Below are 22,458 nucleotides of genomic sequence, written 5' to 3' on the forward strand. Positions count from 1 at the left end.
CACTTCTTTCTTGTCCCTTCGTTGCAGCCACAGGGAACCCAAGACCCAGGGGGTGACTCAGCCAGTGCCGCAGGGAAGCTGGTGGCAGAGCCAGGCCTGGGCCCAGCGGCTCCTGGCCTCCATGCAGGGCCCTCTCCCCAGCACCGTGTTTATGCTTTTCAGGAGTATTCCCTCCCGCAGAGAGCAGGACAGGGGTTCTGGAAGCCAGGGGGAAACCTCATGTTACTAATAAAACCACTAAGCATACAGGGTGCACTGCCTTGGGCAGAGAGGGTGGCTCTCTGAGCTGTCTCAACAGGCGGCTCAGCAGGTCTGCCGGCCGTGGCCCCTCATTTTCTTTGGCTTCCTCTCCACCGAACTGGGCATTCAGAACTGCAGTGCCTGTCACAGGAGTCCTGTTGTTTCTCTGGCCATAAATGAGTGCATTCATCACCCTCTGCTCAGCCCTGCGTCCAGGGCATCCTGTATGTTGAACCCAGCACACTCCTTCTTAGGCAGCTGCTGCTCACAGGGGCCGTGGGGCTCCCCCTCTCTGACTCCACGCTGCATTGAATGGGACCGTTCCCCAGAGCTCATGAAGCCTGTGTCTGTGAGTTAAGCTGCCACCAGAGGGGGTGAACTACTATAGATCAGGGGTTTGGGGGACCGCAGCTCAGCCTGCTGGGATCCATGCTCACTCCCCTGCCACAGAATCCTGAAGGTCTCCTGCTGGAGACCTGAGCCATCAACGCTGGTGTGCTTGACCCGATCCCCAGTGATCATCACATCCTGGCCATTAATGTAGTTCCGCTGTGGGAGTCCCAGGAGGCCTGGAATCTAGGCGCAGTTCTTGATGGCCCTGCCCAAGCCACTGCATCCCTCTGGGCCTTACTCCTCTCCATTATGAAATGACAAAGTGGGACCCAGTGATCTTGCAGGACAGCGTCTGTGTTACTGTGACCAGATGGCCAAAACACAAGTGCAGCTGTTGGATTGCGCCTTCCTCCCCACCGCACCCCCCCTTAGTCTAGCTAGAGTTTTGTTAACTTCATAGGTCTTTTCAGAGAAACAGTTTGGGGTTTTGGGGGTTCTATTATCTTTTTCTGTTCTTTGTTTTCTCTTCTTATATTATTTCCTTCTTCTGCTAGCTTTAGTTTTACTTTGCTCTTCTTTTAATAGTTTATTACAGTGGAAGTTTCAGTTGTTGATTTGATATCATTCTCCTTTAATATAAATATATTTTTTTAATTTATTGGAATAGATTTACAATGTTAGTAGTTTCTACTGTACAGTGAAGTGAATCTAGACTCTTTAATTTTTTTCATCTTTTTAAAAATTGATATATAGTTAATTTACTGTATCCACTCTTTCTGAGACTCTTTTCCCGTATTGGTCATGGCAGAGTATTGAGAACAATTCTCTGTGCTACCCAGTAGGTTCTTAGTTATCTACTTTTTATGTAGTGGTGTGCATATGTCAATCCCAGTCTCCCAATTTATCTCCCCCCACACACTTTCCCTCCTGGTAACCACAAGCTTGTTTTCTACATCTGTGACTATATTTCTGTTTTGTAAATAAGTTCATTTGTACCGTTTTTTTTAAAATTCTACATATAAGCAATATCATATGATATTTGTCCTTCTCTGGCTTATTTAACTTAGTATGATAATCTCCAGGTCCATCTATGTTGCTGCAGATGGCATCATTTCTTTCTTTTTAATGGCCGAGTAATATTCCGTTGTATACATGCACCACGTCTTTCTTTATCCATTCATCTCTCAGGGGGCATTTAGGTTGCTTCCATGTCTTGGCTATTGTAAACAGTGCTGCAGTGAACACTGGGGTGCTCATTCAAACCATGTTTTTCTCCAGAGATATACCCTAGAGAGGGATTGCTGAATTATATCATAGCTCTCTGATTTACTTTTCTCCATATTTTCTAGTTATTTTCCTAGTGGTTCCCTGGTGAATTGGGATATAATTGTTAAGATGCAGTCCCATTGAGTTAGAGTGGGTCCTCATCTACTGGTGCCCCTATAAGAAGAGAAAACGAACACACAGAGAAACCAATCATGTGATGATTGAGATAAAGCCTAGAATGATGCGTCTGTAAACAAAGGAACCCTGAAGATTCTTGGTAACCACCAGAAAAATAGGAAGAGGCAAGGAAGTGTTCTTCCCCAGAGCCTCTGAGAACATAGGCCTATCAGCGCTTTGATTTCAGATTTCTCGACTCCAGACCATGAGAGAATAAACTTCTGCTGTTTAAGTCATCCAATTTGTACTTGGTTATAATAGTCCCAAGAAATTAATTACAATTGACAACAAATTAGTTTGAGTCAATACCAACGAAACCTCAATAGGATATAACAGCTCCTATTACAGCTCCATTCCTCCTCCTTTATTTTGTTATTAACAGAAATTAACTCTTTATATAAACATTGTGTGCCATTAACATAGATCTACAATTATTATCTTAGGTAATTGTTCTTTCAAATCATATGGGAAAAAATAACTATAAACCAAAAATAATACAATACTGAATCATATATTTACTTATGTAATTACCTTTACCAGTGTTCTTTGTTCCTTTGTATGTGTCTGAGTTATTGTCAAGTGTGTTTTCACATCCTGGCAAAGTTATGTTCCAAATCCTTCAAACTCAGCTTCAACAGTACCTGAACCGAGAACTTCCAGATGTACAAGCTGAATTTCAAAGAGGCAGAGGAACCAGAGATCGAATTGCCAACATTCATTGGATCATGGAGAAAGCAAGGGAATTCCAGAAAAGCATCTATGTCTGCTTCACTGGCTACACTAAAAGCCTTGACTGTGCTGCTGCTGCTGCTGCTAAGTTGCTTCAGTCGTGTCCAACTCTGTGCGACCCCATAGACGGCAGCCCCCAGGCTCCTCCGTCCCTGGGATTCTCCAGGCAAGAACACTGGAGTGGGTTGCCATTTCCTTCTCCAACACATGAAAGTGAAAAGTGAAAGTGAACTCGCTCAGTCGTGTCTGACTCTTAGCGACCCCATGGACTGCAGCCCACCAGGCTCCTCCATCCATGGGATTCTCCAGGCGAGAGTACTGGAGTGGGGTGCCATTGCCTTGACTGTGCAGATCACAGCAAACTGTGGAGAATTCTTGAAAAGATGGGAGTACCGGACCACCTTAACTCTCTTCTAAGAAACCTGTGTCTGGGTCAAGAAGCAACAGTTAGAACTGGGCATGGAACAATGGACTGGTTCCAAATTGGAAAAGGAGTATGACAAAGCTATAAGTTGTCACCCTGCCTATTTAACTAATATGTAGAGTTCATCATGGAAAATGCCAGGCTGGATGAATCACAAGCTGGAATCAAGATTGTCAGGAGAAATATCAGTAACCTCAGATATGCAGATGATACCACCCTTATGGCAGAAAGTAAAGAGAAAGTAAAGAGCCTCTTGAAGAGGGTGAAAGAGGAGAGTGAAAAAACTGGCTTAACACTCAACATTCAGAAAGCTAAGATGATGGCATCTGGTCCCATTACTTCATGGCAAACAGAAGAGGAAAAAGTGGAAGCAGTGGCAGATTTTATTTTCCTGGGCTCCAGAATCACTGCAGACAATGACTGTAGCCATGAAATTAGAAGACACTCCTTGGAAGGAAAGCTATGACCAACAGACAGCATATTAAAAAGCAGAGACGTCTCTTGGCCAACAGAGCTCCATATAGTCAAAGCTATGGTTTTTCCAGTAGTCATGTATGGATGTGAGAGCTGGACCGTAAAAGAAGGTTGAGTGCTGAAGAACTGATGCTTTCACGTTGTGGTGCTGAAGAAGACTCTTGAGAGTCCCTTGGACGGCATGGAGATTAAACCAGTCAACCCTAAAGGAAATAAATCCTGAATATTCATTGGAAGGACTGATGCTGAAGCTCCAGTACTTTGGCCACCCGGTGCAAAGAGCCGATTCACTGGAAAAGATCTTGATGCTGGGAAAGAATGAAGGCCAAAGAAAGATGAGGCAGAAGATGAGATGGTTAGATAGCACGACCGACTTAATGGACATGCATTTGAGCAAACTCTGGGAGATAGTGGAGGACCGAGGATCCTGGCGTGCTGCAGTCCATGGAGTTGCAAAAAGTCAGCCATGACTTAATGACTGAAAAACAGCAATAAGTTTTTTTCATTTCAGCCTTAAGAACTCCTTTTAGCATTTTTTGTTGGGCAGGTGTACTAGTGGTTAACTCCCTCAGCTTTAGTTTATATGGAAATTTTTAATTTCTCCTTCATTTTGAAGAATAGTTTTACTCAATATAGAAGTCTTGGTTGATAGTTTTTTTCTTTCAGCTCTTTAAATATTACATCCCAGTACTTCTGGCCTCCTTGTTTTTTGATGAGAAATTGGCCAGTTATATTAAGGATCCTTTATACATGGCAAGTCTCTTCTTTTGCTGCTTTCAAGAGTCTTTGTCTTTATGTCATTTGATAATAATGTGTCTCAGTGTGGCTCTGTTTGAATTTATTGCACTTGGAATTTGTTGAGTTTCTTGAACATACACAGTCATATCTTCCACGAAAAGTTTTCAACCATTATATCTTCAAACATTCTTTCTGTCCACCTACTTCATGTTTGGGACTCCTATTATGCATATATTGGGATTTCTTTTAATTTGTATTTTCATTGGAGGAAAGCTGCTTTACCATTTTGTGCTTTCCATGAGGCACCTGAGAGAAGAGCCTGGAGAGTTTCTGTTATTTCTCCTTAACCATTTCTGCCAGCTACCCCTCTGGAAACATCGCCCTGTGTCAGATCCCCACGTGCTGCAGAGGGAGAGCCATCACCTGCCTCTTTAACGACACACCCAGCTTCTCCTTCCTGGCCCTATTCAATGCTGAAGGCCAGGGCTGTGTTCACTACAACCTAAAGGCCCGGTGAGTAGGTGGGAGGAGTCTTGGTCCCATGGAAGAATCTCTGAGGGTAATCAAGTGGGGCGCTGAGGTAGAAAGTAGGAGCCCCTGGTAACAGGAGGGGCCAGGCCGCATCCAGAGGTCTGGGAAGACAGCGTGGCGGGGCCCAAGTGGTGCCTCAGGGACGCGGTGCCCTGAGGCCTGTACTTGCTGGATCCATGCCACAGCCAACGAGAAGGGAAACTCCCCACGTCCCACTCCACTTGTTCCCCCAGAACACTAAGATCTTGACTTTCTGCTCGGGTCATGGAAGAATTCTTTAGGGAAGAGAAGTGTTTTATACTAGGAAACAGTGAGGGAGAGGCCATGGTAGCACATATTCTTGGCAGCCAAATGTAGATTTTGTCTGATACTCTGAAGGAGCTATGTTGGAAGGAATGACTTACTTTCATGAGACATATGTTCCATTTCCCATTTTGGTGCCTGAGATCTTACATGTTCAAGCTCCTGGGCTGCAGGCACACATTCCATTTCTGTCTCCCTTGGGTTTAGCCTGAGTCTCCACCATCTCCCTCAGACCTGTGCTTCCTAGCAGACTCCCCCACATAGCATCAACAGATGTGAAGGGACCTCAGACCATGTTAGGTGGGGGAAGTGGGGATACTTGCAGGAGTCCACATTTCCTCCATCTAGGGCAGAGCCTCAGCGTCCTGCCTGCTGATAGCCTGTAGTGATGAGGGCTTCCTTCAGGGGCATGGAGGCAGCTCCTCATTTATGTATCTCTCCTAGCTGCCCATATGTCTTGGTCTTGGATGAGGAAGGTGGTATCACCAACGACCACAAGGGCTACGCAGTCCACAAGTGGAGCTGGACTTCTAAGACGGAGACTTTACTCTCTCTGGAGTACAAGGTAGGGGTGGGCAGCAGAGCGAGGGCGTTAAGAACCAGGAGGCTGCCTGTGTGACAGGAGCTTGTGATCTCATCCAGAGGTCCCCACGTTGAAGGGCAGTGGCCCACAGGTGGCTGAAGTGAACTTTTCAGTTGCCTGCAGAAGCTGCTGTACTGACCTTTCTTAGTAATAGTCTTCCTATTGTATTTTTATTATTAGCAATATTATGTTTTGTAGTTAAAAGCGTCTTTAATTTTAGGAATTAACTGTTACAGTAGTTGGTAGTTTTATTTTTAATGTCTAACGTGGCAGTAAGAAAAGTTCATATTATTTTGGCCCTTGTCAGCGTTTGTTTTTGTAATTTACTATCAGTGAAATAAAAAAACCTGAGCATTAAAGGTAGATGATAGACAAAAGTCCTTTTTTCATTCTTTTGGTTGTTAAGCTATTCTTCAAAGATTTAGTAAGTAATAAGTTAATGTTTAATTACTAGTACTAAATAATAACTGATTGCACTAATTTACTAATAAAGCAAATTAGGTGTGCTTGTCATTTTACCTAGGGCAGAATTCTCATCCCTGGAACCACTGACATTTTGAGATGGGCAATTCTTTGTGATAACTGTGCATTGTAGGATAGTTATCTGTATCACCCCAGATGCCAGTCACCCACTCTCCTAGTTACGACAACCAAAAATATCTCCAGACAGCACCAGAGGTTCTCTGAGGGGCAAAAATCACCCATTGTGTACAATCATCAACCTGGGGGATAGAAAGGTAGATTATACCCCTCAAGGAATTGAGACGTCTAGGGGAATAATATGTGGTAGAGGAGGGTAAACACTGTGAGACAGGGATTAACTTGTGGGTTGGGATTCAGAGAAAGATCATGGAACATAGAATCCACCCAAGGTAAGCGTTACAGACAGAATCACTCTTGGAGTTTATGGTGGGGCTCATGCATCCTATCTCATGCCCTTCCTGTTCATCCTCTACATTGGCCACTGGATTCTCATTCTTATAAGCCAATTCCGGTAGTCCATACCTCTGTTTAGAAACATTCAAGTCTTTGAACATGACTCACCTTTCCCACCCCATTGACCTGAAATACATCTTCTCTCTCTGCCAATCCAAATCATTCTTCTTCAAAGCCCTGCTCATACTTCCTATCTTTGTGGTTTTCCAGTTCATGCCCATTTCTCTCTTCTTCTAGGGCACTGTCTGGATTAAAAGGTAATCCACACTGAAATGAGGAATTTCAGTCATCAGACAATTAGTTATGCAATGAAGAGGTTCTCAGTTGTGGCTGAATATCAGAATCACCCATGGCACTTTTAACAGACCCCAGACACAGCTCCAGAGAGATCTGGATTCAGTTGGTCTGCCGTGGGTTCTGGATTTTGAGGTTTTCAAAAGTCTTTCTATTGCTTGACCAGGTCCCAGCTCCCCACTCTAGGTGTATTGTTATTGCCTTACTATTTAACATTTTGTAGTTGTATGAAAAGTTTACAATTCAAAAAGATTGTAAATTGCTCGCAAGCAGGCAGCATATGTTATATGTCGGTGTGGCCAAGTAGACAGAGAACTGGGGTGAGGACCTGAGGCACCAAGTACTGATGTCTTGCTGAACCCTGTCTGTGCAGCTTTCTAAAAACCGCTCTACTTCTCTGAGTCTTGGGGTCTCATTAGTACAAGCTGGGTCACCAGAGCCCCGTCCTTGCCTCTGCTTTTGTGAGAACTAAAAGAAGCAGTGGTGGGGAGGGTGCTTTAACATCACTGACGTGTTTCAGCAGCGTGTTTCAGTTCATTCTTCCAGGCCCTAGAGCTGCATGCAGAAATGCACAGCAAAGTCTGGTGCAGCCAGGGGTGGCCTGGAAGACAAGGTGGCCTTGAGGTGTAACACGAGTGTGCGTACTATTTTCATAGATACAGATGAGGCGGAGGGGAAGAGCTCTGGGTAGAGGAATAGCATCTCCAAAGTCAGGTGTCAGTGTGGCATTGTTCAAAGTTCACAGGCGCTTTGTTATGCAAGAAAAGAAGCCGGAGCGGTATGTGTCGTGGGTGGAGGCAAGAGGCATTGGATGTCAGACTGAGGAGTTTGCGTGCTATCTTGAAGGCTGCAGTGGCCAGTTTCTTTCTGCCCAGACGTTTACCATTCCCAGCATTTTCATTCCTCTCTGAAAATCCATTTTCTTCCTGGTATCCTTTCTCTTCAGCCTGAAGTACTTCCTTTAGCATTTCTTGAAATGAATGTCTTCTGGCAACAAATTCTGTTGTTTTTCATGTGGAAAATGTTTTTATGAAAAAATATTTTTTCTGGGTATGGAATTCTGTTTGACTTCTTAAAAAATAAGCGTTTTAAAGATATTCCATTGTGTCCGTCCTCCATAGTTTCTGATGAGAAATCTGTGATTATTTAAATCAGTGTTCATTTTCTCTAGCTGCTTTTGAGATTTTCTGTTTTTGTTTTATGAGCTTGACTATGATGTGTCTGCATGTGGTTATCTTCATATAAACTCTGTTTGGGGTTTACTGAGCTTCTTTAATCTGTAGATTCACATCTTTCATCAAATTTGGGAAGTCTTCTGCCACTGTGGTCCAACCTCTTTCCATCTCTTCTGAGACTCCGATTACATGTAAATTAGACCTTTTAATATTGTCCTGAAGGTCCCTGAAGCTCTGCTGTTTTTGTTGTTGTTCAATATTTTTCTGTTTATTTTTCAGATTACATAATTTACATGGCTATATCTCCAAGTTCACTGAGTTTATTCTGTCATTTCCATTCTGCTGTTGTGCTAATCCTGTGAAGGTTAGAAATTCCAGGTATTTATTTTCAACTCTGTAATTTCCATTTAGCTGTTTTTTATATTTTCTGTTTCTTTGCTGAGACTTCCTAATTTTTTTCGTCGTAAGTGTATCTTTCTTTGCTTTATCGAACATAGTTAAATTAGCTGCTATAAAGCCTTGTCTGCTAATTTCAACATCTGGGACATATCAGACAGGATTGGTTATTTGTTGCCTTGAGAATGGCTCACACTTCACTGGTTCTTCACACGTTGAGTCATTTTGGACTGCCAGCATTGTAGATGTTGTGTTTTGGAGTCTCTGAGTTCCGATGTGTTGATTGTTTTTGTTAATAGGCAGTGGACTTAGTTAGAGTTATAGTGAAAACTTTGTCTCACCAGTAGTGGGCCGCAGCTCAGATCTCAGTTCAGTTTTCTCTTTCCCTGGAAGTAAGCTGCCTTGAGTCTGCACTGTTCACACATGGCCCAGGGATCAGCTGGAGCTGCGGCCTGGTTACCAACAGCATCTGGGGCTCCATTTCTCTCTCCCTTCTGGGAGTCTCTCCTTACTTCCCTGTGACTAGTTTGCCCCAGGTTTTGTCCTTTGGTTCTTTGGGCCAGAAGGAACTCATCCCATGTTGGTCCTTTTAAGTTTTGACTCAGAAGTCTGCCCGCTTTTGCTCACTCTTATGAGCCTTTGGATAGTTGTTTTGTTGTATTTTTTCCTGTTTCTGTGGGGGAAATCAACCTAGTAGGAGCTGACTTGGCTATTGGATCCCTCCATCTCCTTCACAGCTGCTTACAGGTTTGGGTTGGAAAGGGAGGGGTCAGTGGTAAAGAAACATCCTTACTTTTTCTGCTAATCCCTCAAAGAGAAATGGGGATTCTTTTGTCTTCTCCATGAAAGCAAGATTCTAACATAATAAGCAGAAAGATCTCACGGCTCCCTCAGCCCCAGGCCAAGAGGGGTTTTGTGTTTTGCGGCGTGTCAGGAGCAGTAGGCGGGGCGGTGGAAGCAGGGACCCACCGAGTCCTGGTTCCTTCATCCACAGGTGAACGAGCAAATGAAGCTGACGGTGCTCGGGCAGGACTCCATGACGGTCACCTTCACGTCCATGAATGAGACAGTGACGCTCCCCGTGCTGGCCAGCAACTGTCCCCACGGGACACCGCACGACAAGCGGGTAAGGCTCACAGACCAGCCACCGGGCCTGAGCCCCGAGCTTCACCCCAGCCAAGGCCTGACCTCGTCCCCTGCCTAGTGGACCTCTGCTTGTCACTCAGTGTCAGACTCTAGCACTTCCTGCTCTGCGAAACTCGTGTCAAGTGCCTTTCAGGTGCCTCGGAATCCAGTGCAGACCAGCTTAAGCATGGAAAGAGACAGTGTAGGCTCAGTAAACTGAAAAGTCAGTCTGTAGATAGGCAGCGTCAGACAGGACTGGATCCAGGCCCTCAAAGGATTCTAAGATCTTCCCATCCCCTCGCTCTGCCCTCCTCTGTTGGCTTTGTTCTCAAGGAGTTTTTCTCACATTATGGTGACCAGATGGTCATGAGCCTCTCCGGTCTCATTGTTCTTCCAGCTTTGGTTTTCCCAAGAGAGAAAGAACCTCTTTGCTATGTGTTCCAGTAGAGGTGCCAACACCAACATCATTGGCTCCATCTGGTGCCCATGCCTGGAATGTCCTCTGTGGCCAGAAGTGTGTGATGCTGTCACTGGCCACGCTTAGGTGTCATGTCCAACCCAGCAGCCAAGGGGTGTGATCAGTCCCTGGTATACCACTTGAGCAAATGACTAGGCAGGAGTGTGTTCCTGAGGGAAGATTATGGTGCTGTTGCCAGAAGAGGGAGAGATGGTGCCAGGTAGAATCACTGCCTGCGTGTTGATCCTCTCCACCACCTCCTTGCCCGTCCCAGGTGGAATCCTCCTGTCCCCTTACTCAGCCCTCCCAACCGTGACTCACCTCATTCCAACACTGCTTTATTTATAAGCCAGCCTCCTCTACTGAACTGGGGATTTCTGCTTGTGTTTGTTGCCCCAGGACTCAGTATGAGGACTGCTAAGGGCACGGGTGGGATAGTGGCAGAGTCTGGAACCCCAGTTCTTCGTTCACTGGGTCTTCTTGGACCCTCCTGTGTGCCTGGCCCATGGTATCGCAGAGAAATGGGTAGGATGAAGGGGACAAAGTCCCTGATCCCGCAGGAGTTTAAAGTCTAGGGGAGAGCAGTTGACATTCACTGTGAGACACTGGGGTAGCCAAGGACTCCTTGGCGGCACCGGCCACTGGCATTACACACAGGGGACTGGCTGGCTTGCAGTGGAAACAGGGGGACCACACCCCCCAGTCTTCCCCAGCCCAGTCCCGGTTGGCACCTGTCCGCCCAGAAATTATTAGTAGCATCCCTTTCACTCTTAGGCTTCCCCTGTGGCTCAGCTGGTAAAGAATCCGCCTGCAAGGTGGGAAATCTGGGTTCGATCCCTTCGATCCCCGGGTTGGGAAGATCCCCTGGAGAAGAGAAAGGCTACCCACTCCAGTATTCTGGCCTAGAGAATTCCATGGACCATATAGTCCATGGGGTTGCAAAGAGTCGGACACGACTGAGCAGCTTTCACTTTACTTTCACTCTCAGAAGTGTCCCAGTTTCCCTTTCTGCGGGCTTAGGCGAGGCAAACATTTGTTGAAGACCAGTGTTATCTGAGCAAGATACAGAGAACAGCTGTGTTTCTCCTGGAGGGAAGTGCTGCACTGTTTTTTCTTACATTTCGGTAGCATTTCAACTTTTTAAATTGATTAGCTAATTCAGTAAACATAAATTGGCACCTGCCATGTGCTAGATTGGCTGCCAGGGATATTCTAGAAGCCTCACTCTTTCTCGTCTATGAAGTGCACTGAGTCTAACGGAAGGGGCAAGAGTCTCACTGTGGTGGTGATGTAGCTTCAGCAGCTTGGCGTAGGGGAGCGAGGGAGCTGAGGGGGTGCCGGGTTCAGTCAAGGGTCTCATCAGGCAGCCGGGAAACTCAGATGCCTGTGACTTCAGCCTACACTCCCCACACCAAAGACCAAAGCAGCCCCAGGGTTTTGAGTCCCTCTGGGCTGAGACAAATGGCTGTGCTGAGTGCTGAGTCCATTCTGTCAATCTGGTCCCCTGCTCTGACTCTGTCACTTTTGGGTGACTAAGTACACAGAATATACGCGGTCCCATGTCTATATTTCTTGAAACCCTTTTTATAGTGTATTTTTTAAATGTGCATTGACTTATCAAGGCAGTAGGTAATAGAAAAATTTTGTTCCCATAGAATCGCAGTAATGCGTCTTTTTTCTGGCACCCTCCTGTCTGATAATCTTTCAAATTTGGAACATGGCTGAGAACCAGGATGTAAGCAGTTGAAGACCCTCATGAAACAGCCAAGAGAAGTCACTCTAAGTCCACGTACCAAACATGCCCTCTGGGCCTTGGCAAACCCCACAGTCATTCACATCTTATGTTTTCTTAACTAAATGCAGCCTTCGTGAGCTAGAATCTGAGGTCCAGAGCCTTGTGTTCCAACACGGTAGCTGTGAGTCACAAATGCCTATTGAGCACTTGAAATGTGACAACTCGAGGCTGAGATGGGCTGGAAATGAAAGCACACGCTGCATTTCAAAGACTCAGTATGAAAAGAGACTGTCACAGTTCTTGTTGATCGTTTGTTTTGATTACATGTTGCAGTCATATTTTTGATGTATTGTGTTAGATAAATATGTTATTAGAATTGATTTCATCTTCTGAGAACTTTTTAATGTGGCTTCAGGAACATTTAAAACCACATGTGCAGCTTGCATTGTATTTCTAGCAGATCTACAGCAGGAATCTAAAGGCGGAATTCCCACTACAGGAAGCTTGCAGAGGCTGACGGTGCAGAAGGAAGCTGAAAGTTGTTTATTAACAAGAATACTGTAGCTCTTTCTTTTTTATTTTTTTAAATTATTAAAGCATGATAACACATTTATAGGAGATTTGAAAATTACAGAACAAACTTACACACAGTTCTACTATATATTACAACTATTTATTAAGTAGAGAAATTAAGATTTAAGATGGAGTTTCAATATGAAACCCTCAAAAATTAATAGAATGGATTGGAAAAAGTAGAAGAATACAGTAGACAAAGAGCGCTATGAACCAGTTCAACATACTTAAGATTTAGATAGACAGTTTGCACACAACAGCAGGATATAAATTCTATTTAAGTTCCCATAGACTGTAAAGTAGGAAACTCTGGAACATATCCAGCGACAGGAAACAAGGTGCAAATATGTCATGGTCTAAAGGTATTGAAGTCATATACGGACATTATAACTCAAAAAGCATAATTGTCTTGGGGACATTTAGTGTAGGGATAAACAGGCAAATACATGAAACCAGCTTCTGAAAAGCACTGCATTCCAGATGACAGTCTAGATGTTGATGTTGGCAGAGGAAGCTGATTGCCCCAAAGCGTCCTCATCATAACCCCTTCTCTTGAGAATGCAGGGTGGTGTGCTGGATTTTACAACCTTCTGACCAGAACAACAACAAATGAAGAACTGTCAAGCTTATTGTGGGCAGCAGGATTTCCGAATGTCAAGCCCAGCTGCGGGTTAAGCATTGCAGAACATTTTCTGTGGAATCTTGAGAGAGAGAGCCTTGTCTAGCAGGAGGCCTCGGGCCGTCCCATCCACCATCCCTTCCTGGGTCTCATATTCCCCTTTTTATACAGTGATGTGTAAAGGCCCACCCAACTTCCCCACACTTCTTTCCTGGGATTTTAAAATTCCATTCCGCTCCATCGTGTATGTGTGTATTTGGGGCTACCTGTCACCCATCAGCAAACCTGTGGTCATCTAGGGAAGCTGAGGGATGCGGGTAAGGTGGCCTCTTCCCTCACAGTCCCTATCACTGGAAAACTTGTCAAATGGTTCCCCAGACACGCATTACCCTAGAAGGAACCACCCATCAGAGTGACAGGCAGAGTGGCAGTCCCAGATTTTATGGCCCTGCAGTCAGGCTCCTCACTAAATATTTCTATCAAGGCAGCACTTTGGAAGCAAGGGAATGCCTCATTTTAAATGCTTTATTCACCCAGTACAGCCTCAAATCCTTTTTGGAAGCAAGACTGGTTATAAATTAAAAATAAATAAAATTAGCCCAGAGACAGAGGTTGGGACCAACCATCAGAAGGATGGTTGAGGCTTTGCTGTTAATCGGGGCATTCTTTACAGAAGCCTTGCCTGCAGGACAAAGAGGGACATGTAGCTGACGTCACTGTTCTTTGAAAATCTGTCTGCCACCCACCCTGTTCTCTACCTGAGGCTTCAGTTCTTCAGGGGAAAAATTACTTCCCGCCTCTTCTGTGTGAAGTGGGAGATACATCATGGACCCTGCTTCAGGGGACTGGTGAAGTTTTAGGGATAAAGAAAGTAAAAGGTGATCAGAATCCAGGGCAAGAAAGCCAGGAATGAGCAGGTGTGCAAGCTCAGCATGGAGAGTGATTACAGCTGGCTTAGCAAGTCGGCCAGGACTTCCTGGAAAAAGAGTCAGACACTGATTCCATGAACTCCAGAAGCTGAGCCTTGATCCATCCCAGCAGAAGCAGAGGTTGACCTGCAGGATGGCCTCAATTGCCTCACAGGAGCCTTGGAGCCAAGCTGGCCCTTTGCAGTAATCCCAAACTGAGCTAGAGACCTGGCCTGCTGCCCATGGGTACCAGTCAGTCTATGTAACCATGGTACATGGCGGTCTCTCAGCTGAGAGCTGCCAGCAGGATGAAAAGGGTTCTGAGGGTCATGCAGGCAGCAGAGGCTCCCAAGAGGCATTTGTCTATCCAGTTATTCATAATACAACAAGCATAACCTGAGCGCCTTCTGTGTGATTGGCTTCCAGATACAAGGCAGACCAAGAGCCAATGCTTGTCCTCCAGGAGGTTGGAGTCTGGTTAGAGAGACAGGCTCCCATGCAGCTGATCACAAAGGGCTACCTGACCTCTGTCTTCAGACTGCATAGAGAGCACAGTGGGGGTCCAAGGCAAGGAACAGTTCTGCCCAGAGCAACCAGCATCCCTGAGGGTGGGGACATTTGAGGCGGGTTGAGTCACTGGGCCGAGGGGACAAGGTGGGCCCTGCAGGGACAGCACGTCCTGTGCGCCAAGGCCACGCCTGTGGTCGCTGCGCCGGGCAGATGGCTCCCGGCAGGGGTGCTGACAATGCCCCTCCCTCGGCCTCTCCCTAGACAACCCGCAAAGTCAGCATCATGGACGAAAAGATATCTAAGATGAGCCGGGCCCTGGCAGAGATCAAGAGGCGCTTTCAGAAGACAGTGTCCCAGTTCATGAACTCCATCCTACTGGCGGCAGGTAGGGAGGCAGAAACGGGAGTGCAGGTCCCGGGCCACCTTCAGGTCACCTCCAAGGACAGCTCTTCACCACCCCAGGGAGATGGCGCAGCAGGATTCCCCGTTGGTGATGGGACGACGAGGCTCAGAGTGGGGCCGCTCAGCTGATAATGGCGGCCTCTGCCAACCTCAGCTTCTGAGAGCTCTCTGTCTTTATGTCCCCACGTGATTGCTTTTTTCCTGGGTGTCTCTTGGTCTTTCTGTTGCTCTCTCTGTCCTCACGCCCACCCACACAGGGTTCACTTTTTGGCTCCATTTCCCATGTTGTCCATCATCCACTTGCACCCCCTGTTCCTCTCCTTGTTGAAGGTCTTGGTAGAAGAGAGAAAAGCAGCCAAGTCACTAGGCTGACCCTATCAGGCCCGCAGAGTCTCCAGGGCCGGGGTGGGAGGCCTCACGACCCCTCCCATGTCCAGGCTCTCCTCCTCACAGTTCATGGGCCTGGGTACGAGGAAACACTGATTCTCCCACCCCATGCCACCCCCTGGCTGGGCACACAGGGGCTGTGGTACCCCCACGGCCTCCCTGGGGAGTTGTTCCTTGTCCCCAGATACTGGGTTCAGCTACGCCCTGCCTCTGGAAAGCCTTCCCGTACCTTCTAGCAGACTGTCACACACACCTCCGGGCTCCCACAGCACTTTGTCCATGCTCTAATTATAAGTCTTCCCACCTAGCATTATGAATATTTCTTTGTTTTCCCATCCCTGTCCCCAACTCCTGCTTGGAGTTCCCAGAGGCAGGGGGTCCTGTGTGGGTCATCTTTATGCCCAGTGCCCAACACTGAAGAAACATTTGGTAAGTGAATGAAGAAATGAGAGGCCTCCGGCCAGTCTAGTGGAGAAAGCGAGAGGAAAAAACAGTAAGTGCAGCAAAGAACAGAGTTGGAGGCGCCGGGAACAGCGGGGACGCGTTGGGCACCCAGCCTCTACGCTGAGTACTGTAAGAACACAAAGCTGAACGAAACACAGGCCCACGGGGCAGGGGGTCAGAGCTGGGTTCTTCCCTTCGGCCAGCTCTGCCTGACCCAGCGCCCGCACGGGGGTGGGGGCACTGGGCCAGACAGCAGTGTGGGGGCAGCCCTGCAGCAGACTCTGGGGCGCGCAGGCTAGAGCGGAGAGGCGAGCCGCGCACCTCAGAGACGCCACGGCGGTCAGGGGAGTGAGCCCAGGGTCTTCTGTCCACAGGCCTGTTCACCGTCAGATACCCAGCAAAGGGAGAGGCGGAAGTCAGTAGGACCAGACTGAAGTCCGGGCTCTTCCCCGAGCGCAGCACCAAGCTGACTCTGTACTCAGGAGATACGCTCTTATTACGGTCGCAGTCAGCCCGACCCGAGTCCTTGGTTGAAATGGCTTCAAAGGAAGAGCCTGAGTCGGCTCCTGTGAGCCCCACACGGAAGAAGCCCAGCAAGTTCCACACCAAGGCCGTGGCTCCACGCAGGTGGGCTTCATGTGTCGGATGCTAAGATGGGTAGGAGACTCACAACGGTGGACAAAACTGAGGGAGAAAAGATAGAAGAGAAACACGTGAACAGCTGAGACATTTTAGACGGGGAAAGCAGAAATGGGTTAGAGCACAGGCTGGCGAACTACAGCCAGCGCTGAAATCTGGCCCCACTGCCTGCTTTGTTTATGGGCTAGCCAAGACTCTGATGCTGGGAAACGTTGGGGGCGGGAGGAGAAGGGGGCGACCGAGAATGAAATGGCTGGATGGCATCACCGACTCTGTGGACATGAGTTTGAGTGAACTCCGGGAGTTGGTGATGGACAGGGAGGCCTGGCGTGCTGTGATTCATGGGGTCGCGGAGAGTCGGACACGACTGAGCGACTGAACTGAACTGAAGAGTCATTTTTATGTTTTTAAATGCTTGGGAGGGAAGAGTTTTTTGTGACATGTGGAATGATAGGAAATTCCAATGTCAGGACCCATGAGTAAGGTTTTACTGGGACGTGCCCACGCGCACTCACTCCCCCGAGGGCCGCAGCAGCCGCCCTGCGAGGACAGAAATGGGGCGTCAGTGTGAGTGCGACGACTGGCACCGCACAGAGCGGGTAAAGGCCGGCCAGCCCGAGACGGGGCGTGACCGGGCAGGGCTGGGGTGGCCCCCAGGTGGGCGTCGGGGAGCAGTTCTGCAGAGGCCTGCTAATGGAGGCCTGGAGGATTAGAAACAAGCATGGGGGAGGAGCGGGAGGCGGGGGAGCAAACAAGCACAGCGACCCTGAGACAGGAGCACGTCTGGTGTGCGTGAGGGAGGTGAGGAGACCAGGCCGGAGCGTGGTGAGGAAGGTGGGGGAGGGACCAAAGTCCCCACAGAAAGGCAGCGGCAGCTGGGCCAGGTGGACCTGCGAGTCTTAGAGGAAGCCGTCCGTAACTGAGGCAGGGAGTGACACCATCTGACTCAGGAGGTTTTAAGAAAACTTAGAAAAATGCAGAGGATCAAGGTACCTCTTCTATGCTTTAAACATTTTTACAAAATACAGAAAAATGAAAAAAAATCCTAAGTGTATTCTCAGTGTGTATCCCTAAGTGAGCATACCCCATCGGCCCCCAGAAATAGAATTTCCCTTTCATAGCTTAGTGTTTCTTTTTTAACTATTTCGATAGAACCATTCAGTATGTATCCTTTGGGGTCTGGCCTCTTTTGTTCAATGTTATACTGTGAGATTTATCCATGTTGTTCTGTGTGGCAAAATTCTGCCTCTTTTCATTGCTGTGTAATAATCTATTGTAGGATAACACTAAAAATTTTGCACATCCTACTGTTGATGAGTATTTAGGTTGGTTACCGTTTGGGTAATGACAAACCATGCTGGTGTTTGCGTATGTCCTTCTTTCTAGTTGGGATGTTCCTGGACGTGAAGCTGCTGTCATAGAGTATGTGTTTGTCCGCTAGATCCTGTGGGTCCACAGAGGCTGTCCATTTTATTTTATGAGAATCTGTTTTCAGTCCAGTCTCAAAGAGGGGCAATGCCAAAGATTGTTCAAACTATCATACAGTTGCTCTCATTTCACACGCTAACAAGATTATGCTCAAAATCCTTCAAGCTAGGCTTCAGCAGTACGTGAACTGAGAAATTCCAGATGTACAAGCTGGGTTTAGAAAAGGCAGAGGAACCGGAGATCAAATTACCAGCATTTGTTGAATCATAAAGAAAGCAAGAGAATTCCAGAACAGCATCTACTTCTGCTTCATTGACTATTGCTAAAGCCTTTGGTTGTGTAGATCACTGCAAACTGCAGAAAATTCTTTAAGAGTTGGGAATACCAGACCACCTTACCTGTCTCCTGAGAAACCTCTATGTGGGTCAAGAAGCAGCAGTTAGAAACAGACATGGAGCAACTGAGTGGTTCCAAATTGGGAAAGGAGTGCAACAAGCTGTATATATTGTCGCCTTGCTCATGTAACTTCTATGCACATTACATGGTGTGAAATGCTATGCTGGATAAACCACAAGCTTGAATTAAGATTGCTGGGGAAAAATATCAACAGCCTCAGTTATGTAGATGATACCACTCCAATGGCGGAAGGTGGAGAGGAACTACGGAGACTCTTAATGAGGGTGAAAGAGGAGAGTGAAAAAGCTGGCTTAAAACTCAACATTCAAAAAACTAAGATCGTGGCATCTGATCCCATCACTTCATGGCAAATAGATGGGGAAACAATGGAAACAGTGACAGACTTTATTTTTCTGGGTTCCAAAATCACTGCAGATGGTGACTGCAGCCATGAAATTAAAAGACGCTTGCTCCTTGGAAGAAAAGCTATGACCAGCCTAGACGGCATATTAGAAGCAGAGACGTTACTTAGCCGACGAAAGTCCCTCTAGTCAAAGCTGTGGCTTTTCCAGTGGTCATGTACAGATGTGAGTTTGACCATAAAGAAGACCGAGTGCCAGATGATTGATGTTTTGAATTACGGTGCTGGAGAAGACTCTTGAGAGTCTCTTGGACTGCCACGAGGTCAAACTAGTCAGTCCTAAGGAAAGTAAACCCAGAATATTCATTGGAAGGACCGATATTGAAGCTGAAGCTTCAATACTTTGGCCACCTGATGCAAAAGGCCAAGTCATTGGAAAAGACCATGATTCTGGGAAAGACTGAGGGCCAAAGGAGAAGGGGGTGACAGGATGAGATGGTTGGATGCCATCACCGACTCAATGGACATGAATGTGAGCAAACTCTGGGAGACAGTGAAGGACTTGGGAGCCTGGTATGCTGTAGTCCATGGGGTTGCAAAGAGTCGGACACAGCTTAGCCACTGAACAGCAACAACTGAATCTTTTCCTGCTGAGTTCAGTTCAGTCGCTCAGTCGTGTCCGACTCTCCGCGACCCCATGAATCACAGCACGCCAGGCCTCCCTGTCCATCACCAACTCCCGGAGTTCACTCAAACTCATGTCCACAGAGTCGGTGATGCCATCCAGCCATCTCATTCTCTGTCGTCCCCTTCTCCTCCCGCCCCCAACCTTTCCCAGCATCAGAGTCTTTTCCAGTGAGTCAACTCGTCGCATAAGGTGGCCAAAGTATTGGAGTTTCAGCTTTAGCATCAGTCCCTCCAATGAACATCCAGGACTGATCTCCCTTAGAATGGACTGGTTGGATCTCCTTGCAGTATAAGGGACTCTCAAGAGTCTTCTCCAACACCACAGTTCAAAAGCATCGATTCTTCGGCGATCAGCCTTCTTCACAGTCCAACTCTCACATCCATACATGACCACGGGAAAAACCATTGCCTTGACTAGACGGACCTTGGTTGGCAAAGTAATGTCTCTGCTTTTTAATATACTATTAAGGTTGGTCATAACTTTCCTTCTGAGTAGAACTCCCCAAACTCATGGACTCATATAACTTTTGTTTTATTGGGATGGATAAGTAAAACAACCAAAATAGATAGGCAAAATGTATATTGTTTTGGATTGTGAGTGGTGCTAAGGAAAATAGCCAAGGACGGGGGACATTTGTTGGTGGTGGAAGGATGCAATTCCTAATGGGACGGTCAGAGTCAGTGTCACTGAGAAGGTGACATTTGCTTAGAGACATGAAGAAGGTGGGAAAGCAGGTGTCTGGGGGAAAAGCCAAGCAGGCAGCCAGAACGGCAGGAGCAAAGGCCCTGAGGTTGGAGGGTGAGAAAAGGCCAGAGCGGCTGGTGCAGCGAGCAAAGGTGAGAATGCTGGAAGAGAATAAGGGGGATAAGAGAGGAGCCGGATCAAGCGTGGCGTGGAGGGCCTCGCAGGGGCTTTGGCTTTTACCCTGTGAAGATGGGGAGCCACTGAAGGGTTTCGAAGAGGGTAGTGACATGCTGTGACTTGGCTCTTAGAAATTTTTTTTAAGTGTAATAAATTAAAGGGCTTCCCTGGTTGCTCAGTGGTTAAGAATCCACCTGCCAATGCAGGAGATGAGGATTCAATCTCTGGGTCAAGAAGATCCCCCGGAGGAAGAAATGGCGACCCACTCCAGTATTCTTGCCTGGGAAATCCCATGCACAGAGGAGTCTAGTGGGCTATAGTCCATGCAGTCACAAAGAGTTGGATACGATCTAGTGACTAAATACAACAACAGCATAGTTGATTAATAATGTTTCAGGCATACAACGAAGTACACACACACACCTTTCCAGGTTATTTTCCTGAAATAATATTACAGAATTACAGGTTATTGGAAAACACTGAGTTGAGCTCCCTGTGCTACAGAATTCGTCCTTGTTGTTTATCTTTTGTGTACACATGCGTGTGCAGCCGCTCTTTGTGACCCCGTGAACTGTAGCCCACCAGGCTCCTCTGTGCGTGGGATTCTCCAGGCAAGAATACTGGAGTGGGTTGCCATTTCCTCCTCTAGGGGATCTGCCGAGCCCAGGGATCGAACCCATGAATCTGCATTGACAGGCAGATTCTTTACCACTGGGCCACCTGGGAAGCCCCATTTTATGTACAGTAGTGTGCATATGTTCATCCCAGGCTCCTAATTTATCCCTCAACACTCTTTTCCGCTTTGATAATCATAAGTTGTCCATGTCTGGTGTGACTTGGTTAAGAAGTGAAGTGAAAGTCACTCAGTCGTGTCCAACTCTTTGTGACTCCATGGACTATAATACAGTCCATGGAATTCTCCAGGCCAGAATACCGGAGTGGGTAGCCTTTCCCTTTTCCAGGGGATCTTCCCAATCCAGGGATCAAACCCAGGGCTCCCGCACTGCAGGTGGATTCTTTACCAGCTGAGCCACCTGGCTATAACAGGATAATTGAAAGACCCATTAGGAGGCACTTGCAGACAGGCAGGCAAGAGCATTTGAAGTTTAGATGTGTTGCTAAAAGTGCGGGCGGGGAGAGTGGTCAGACCCTCGATTTGCTCTGGAAGTAGAGCGGACAAGCTTGCTGATAGACTGGATGGGGCGTGAGACGCGTGAGAGAGAAAGGCGTTCCGGACGCTGCCAGAGTCTGCTGGGTGGACGAGTTCCCTCATGAATGCCGCTCTGCACCAGAGCAAACCGAGGCACAGAGGCTGGGGCCCCTTGAAGGCAGAGCTGCACACTGGCGGCGGAGGCCAGGCTGGGGCTGCCCGGATCTCGGCTCCAACCCCGCAGTCACGTGGCCTTCGTCCCCCTGGATCAGGGACTGGGCTGCTGGAGCCTGCGCCCCGCCCACTGAGTGCCACCTGCTTGTTCTTCCTGGCAGAGGGAAGGCCAGAGAGGCCCGCAGCCCCACCAGGTGGGCGGCCTCACTCTCCGACTGCCCGCTGGTGCTGCGGAAGCTCATCAGCAAAGAGGACATCCGGGCCGGCTGCAAGTGCGTGGTGCGGGCGCCCCTGGTGTCCGACGTGGAGCTGGAGCGCTTCCTGTCCGCACCCCGAGACCCCAGCCAGGTGCTCGTATTCGGGATTGTGTCGGGCCACAACCCCACCATGTCAGGGCAGCTCCAGTGGCTGCTGGACACGCTCTACAGTCACCGGCAGCAGGGCCGCGCCTCTCCCTGCATCCAGGTGAGCCCCGGCTGGCCCAGGAGGCTGGTGGAGGGGCGACCCCCCGGCGCGGGGCCGGCAGGGCCTCTGCTGAGCGCCTGGGGGCCCTGCTTCGTCGCCTTTCCCCTGGGCCTGCGCACACGCTCTTCCTGCTCTCTCCCACTCAGCCTCCTGTCCCCGAGGACCATCACCACTCGAGGCGGGGGCCTCTTCTGACCTTGAGACCCATCAGGGTGCTGCCGTTTTCTTCCAGACCACAAGCTGCACATGGTGGTCATGCATTAGACTGAATATTTAGAGGAGCCGCGTGCTCCATGGGACCCTCAGGGCTCTGGAGTTTTCGTGGCTGAGCACCCCAGTATGGGTCCCGTGCCCAGGGGGCCACTCATGGCAGCCCCAGTGAGGGCCATGAGAGGACAGGGCCTGTAGGATCCCAGAACAGGGCCGCCCGCCTCAGGGTCAGCCCACGTCTCCCAGGAAGAGAGGCTTTTGCTGGGTGGGTGAGTGTTCCCAGCAGAGGCAGCTACCTGTGCAAAGGTGGGTAGAGAGTGGCCGCTC

The 22,458-nt window shown here is 48.1% G+C and overlaps 1 protein-coding gene across 3 annotated transcripts in view; it reads left to right on the forward strand.

Moving 5' to 3' along the window:
* FAM194C (family with sequence similarity 194 member C) overlaps nucleotides 1–22,458 on the forward strand; it is a 51,863-nt gene that overhangs the window by 19,308 nt on the left and 10,097 nt on the right. For all 3 annotated transcript variants that reach the window (XM_055413306.2, XM_088831753.1, XM_088831754.1), the window contains 6 exons: nucleotides 4,742–4,894; nucleotides 5,660–5,780; nucleotides 9,594–9,725; nucleotides 14,788–14,911; nucleotides 16,134–16,386; nucleotides 21,618–21,921. In XM_055413306.2, the coding sequence (XP_055269281.2) occupies nucleotides 4,742–4,894; nucleotides 5,660–5,780; nucleotides 9,594–9,725; nucleotides 14,788–14,911; nucleotides 16,134–16,386; nucleotides 21,618–21,921 (1,087 nt within the window). The remainder of the gene's footprint in view (nucleotides 1–4,741; nucleotides 4,895–5,659; nucleotides 5,781–9,593; nucleotides 9,726–14,787; nucleotides 14,912–16,133; nucleotides 16,387–21,617; nucleotides 21,922–22,458) is intronic.

The sequence above is a fragment of the Moschus berezovskii genome, chromosome 24, assembly GCF_049115385.1.
Source record: "Moschus berezovskii isolate FMDL1 chromosome 24, NW_MosBer_1.0, whole genome shotgun sequence".
NCBI classification, from domain to species: domain Eukaryota; kingdom Metazoa; phylum Chordata; class Mammalia; order Artiodactyla; family Moschidae; genus Moschus; species Moschus berezovskii.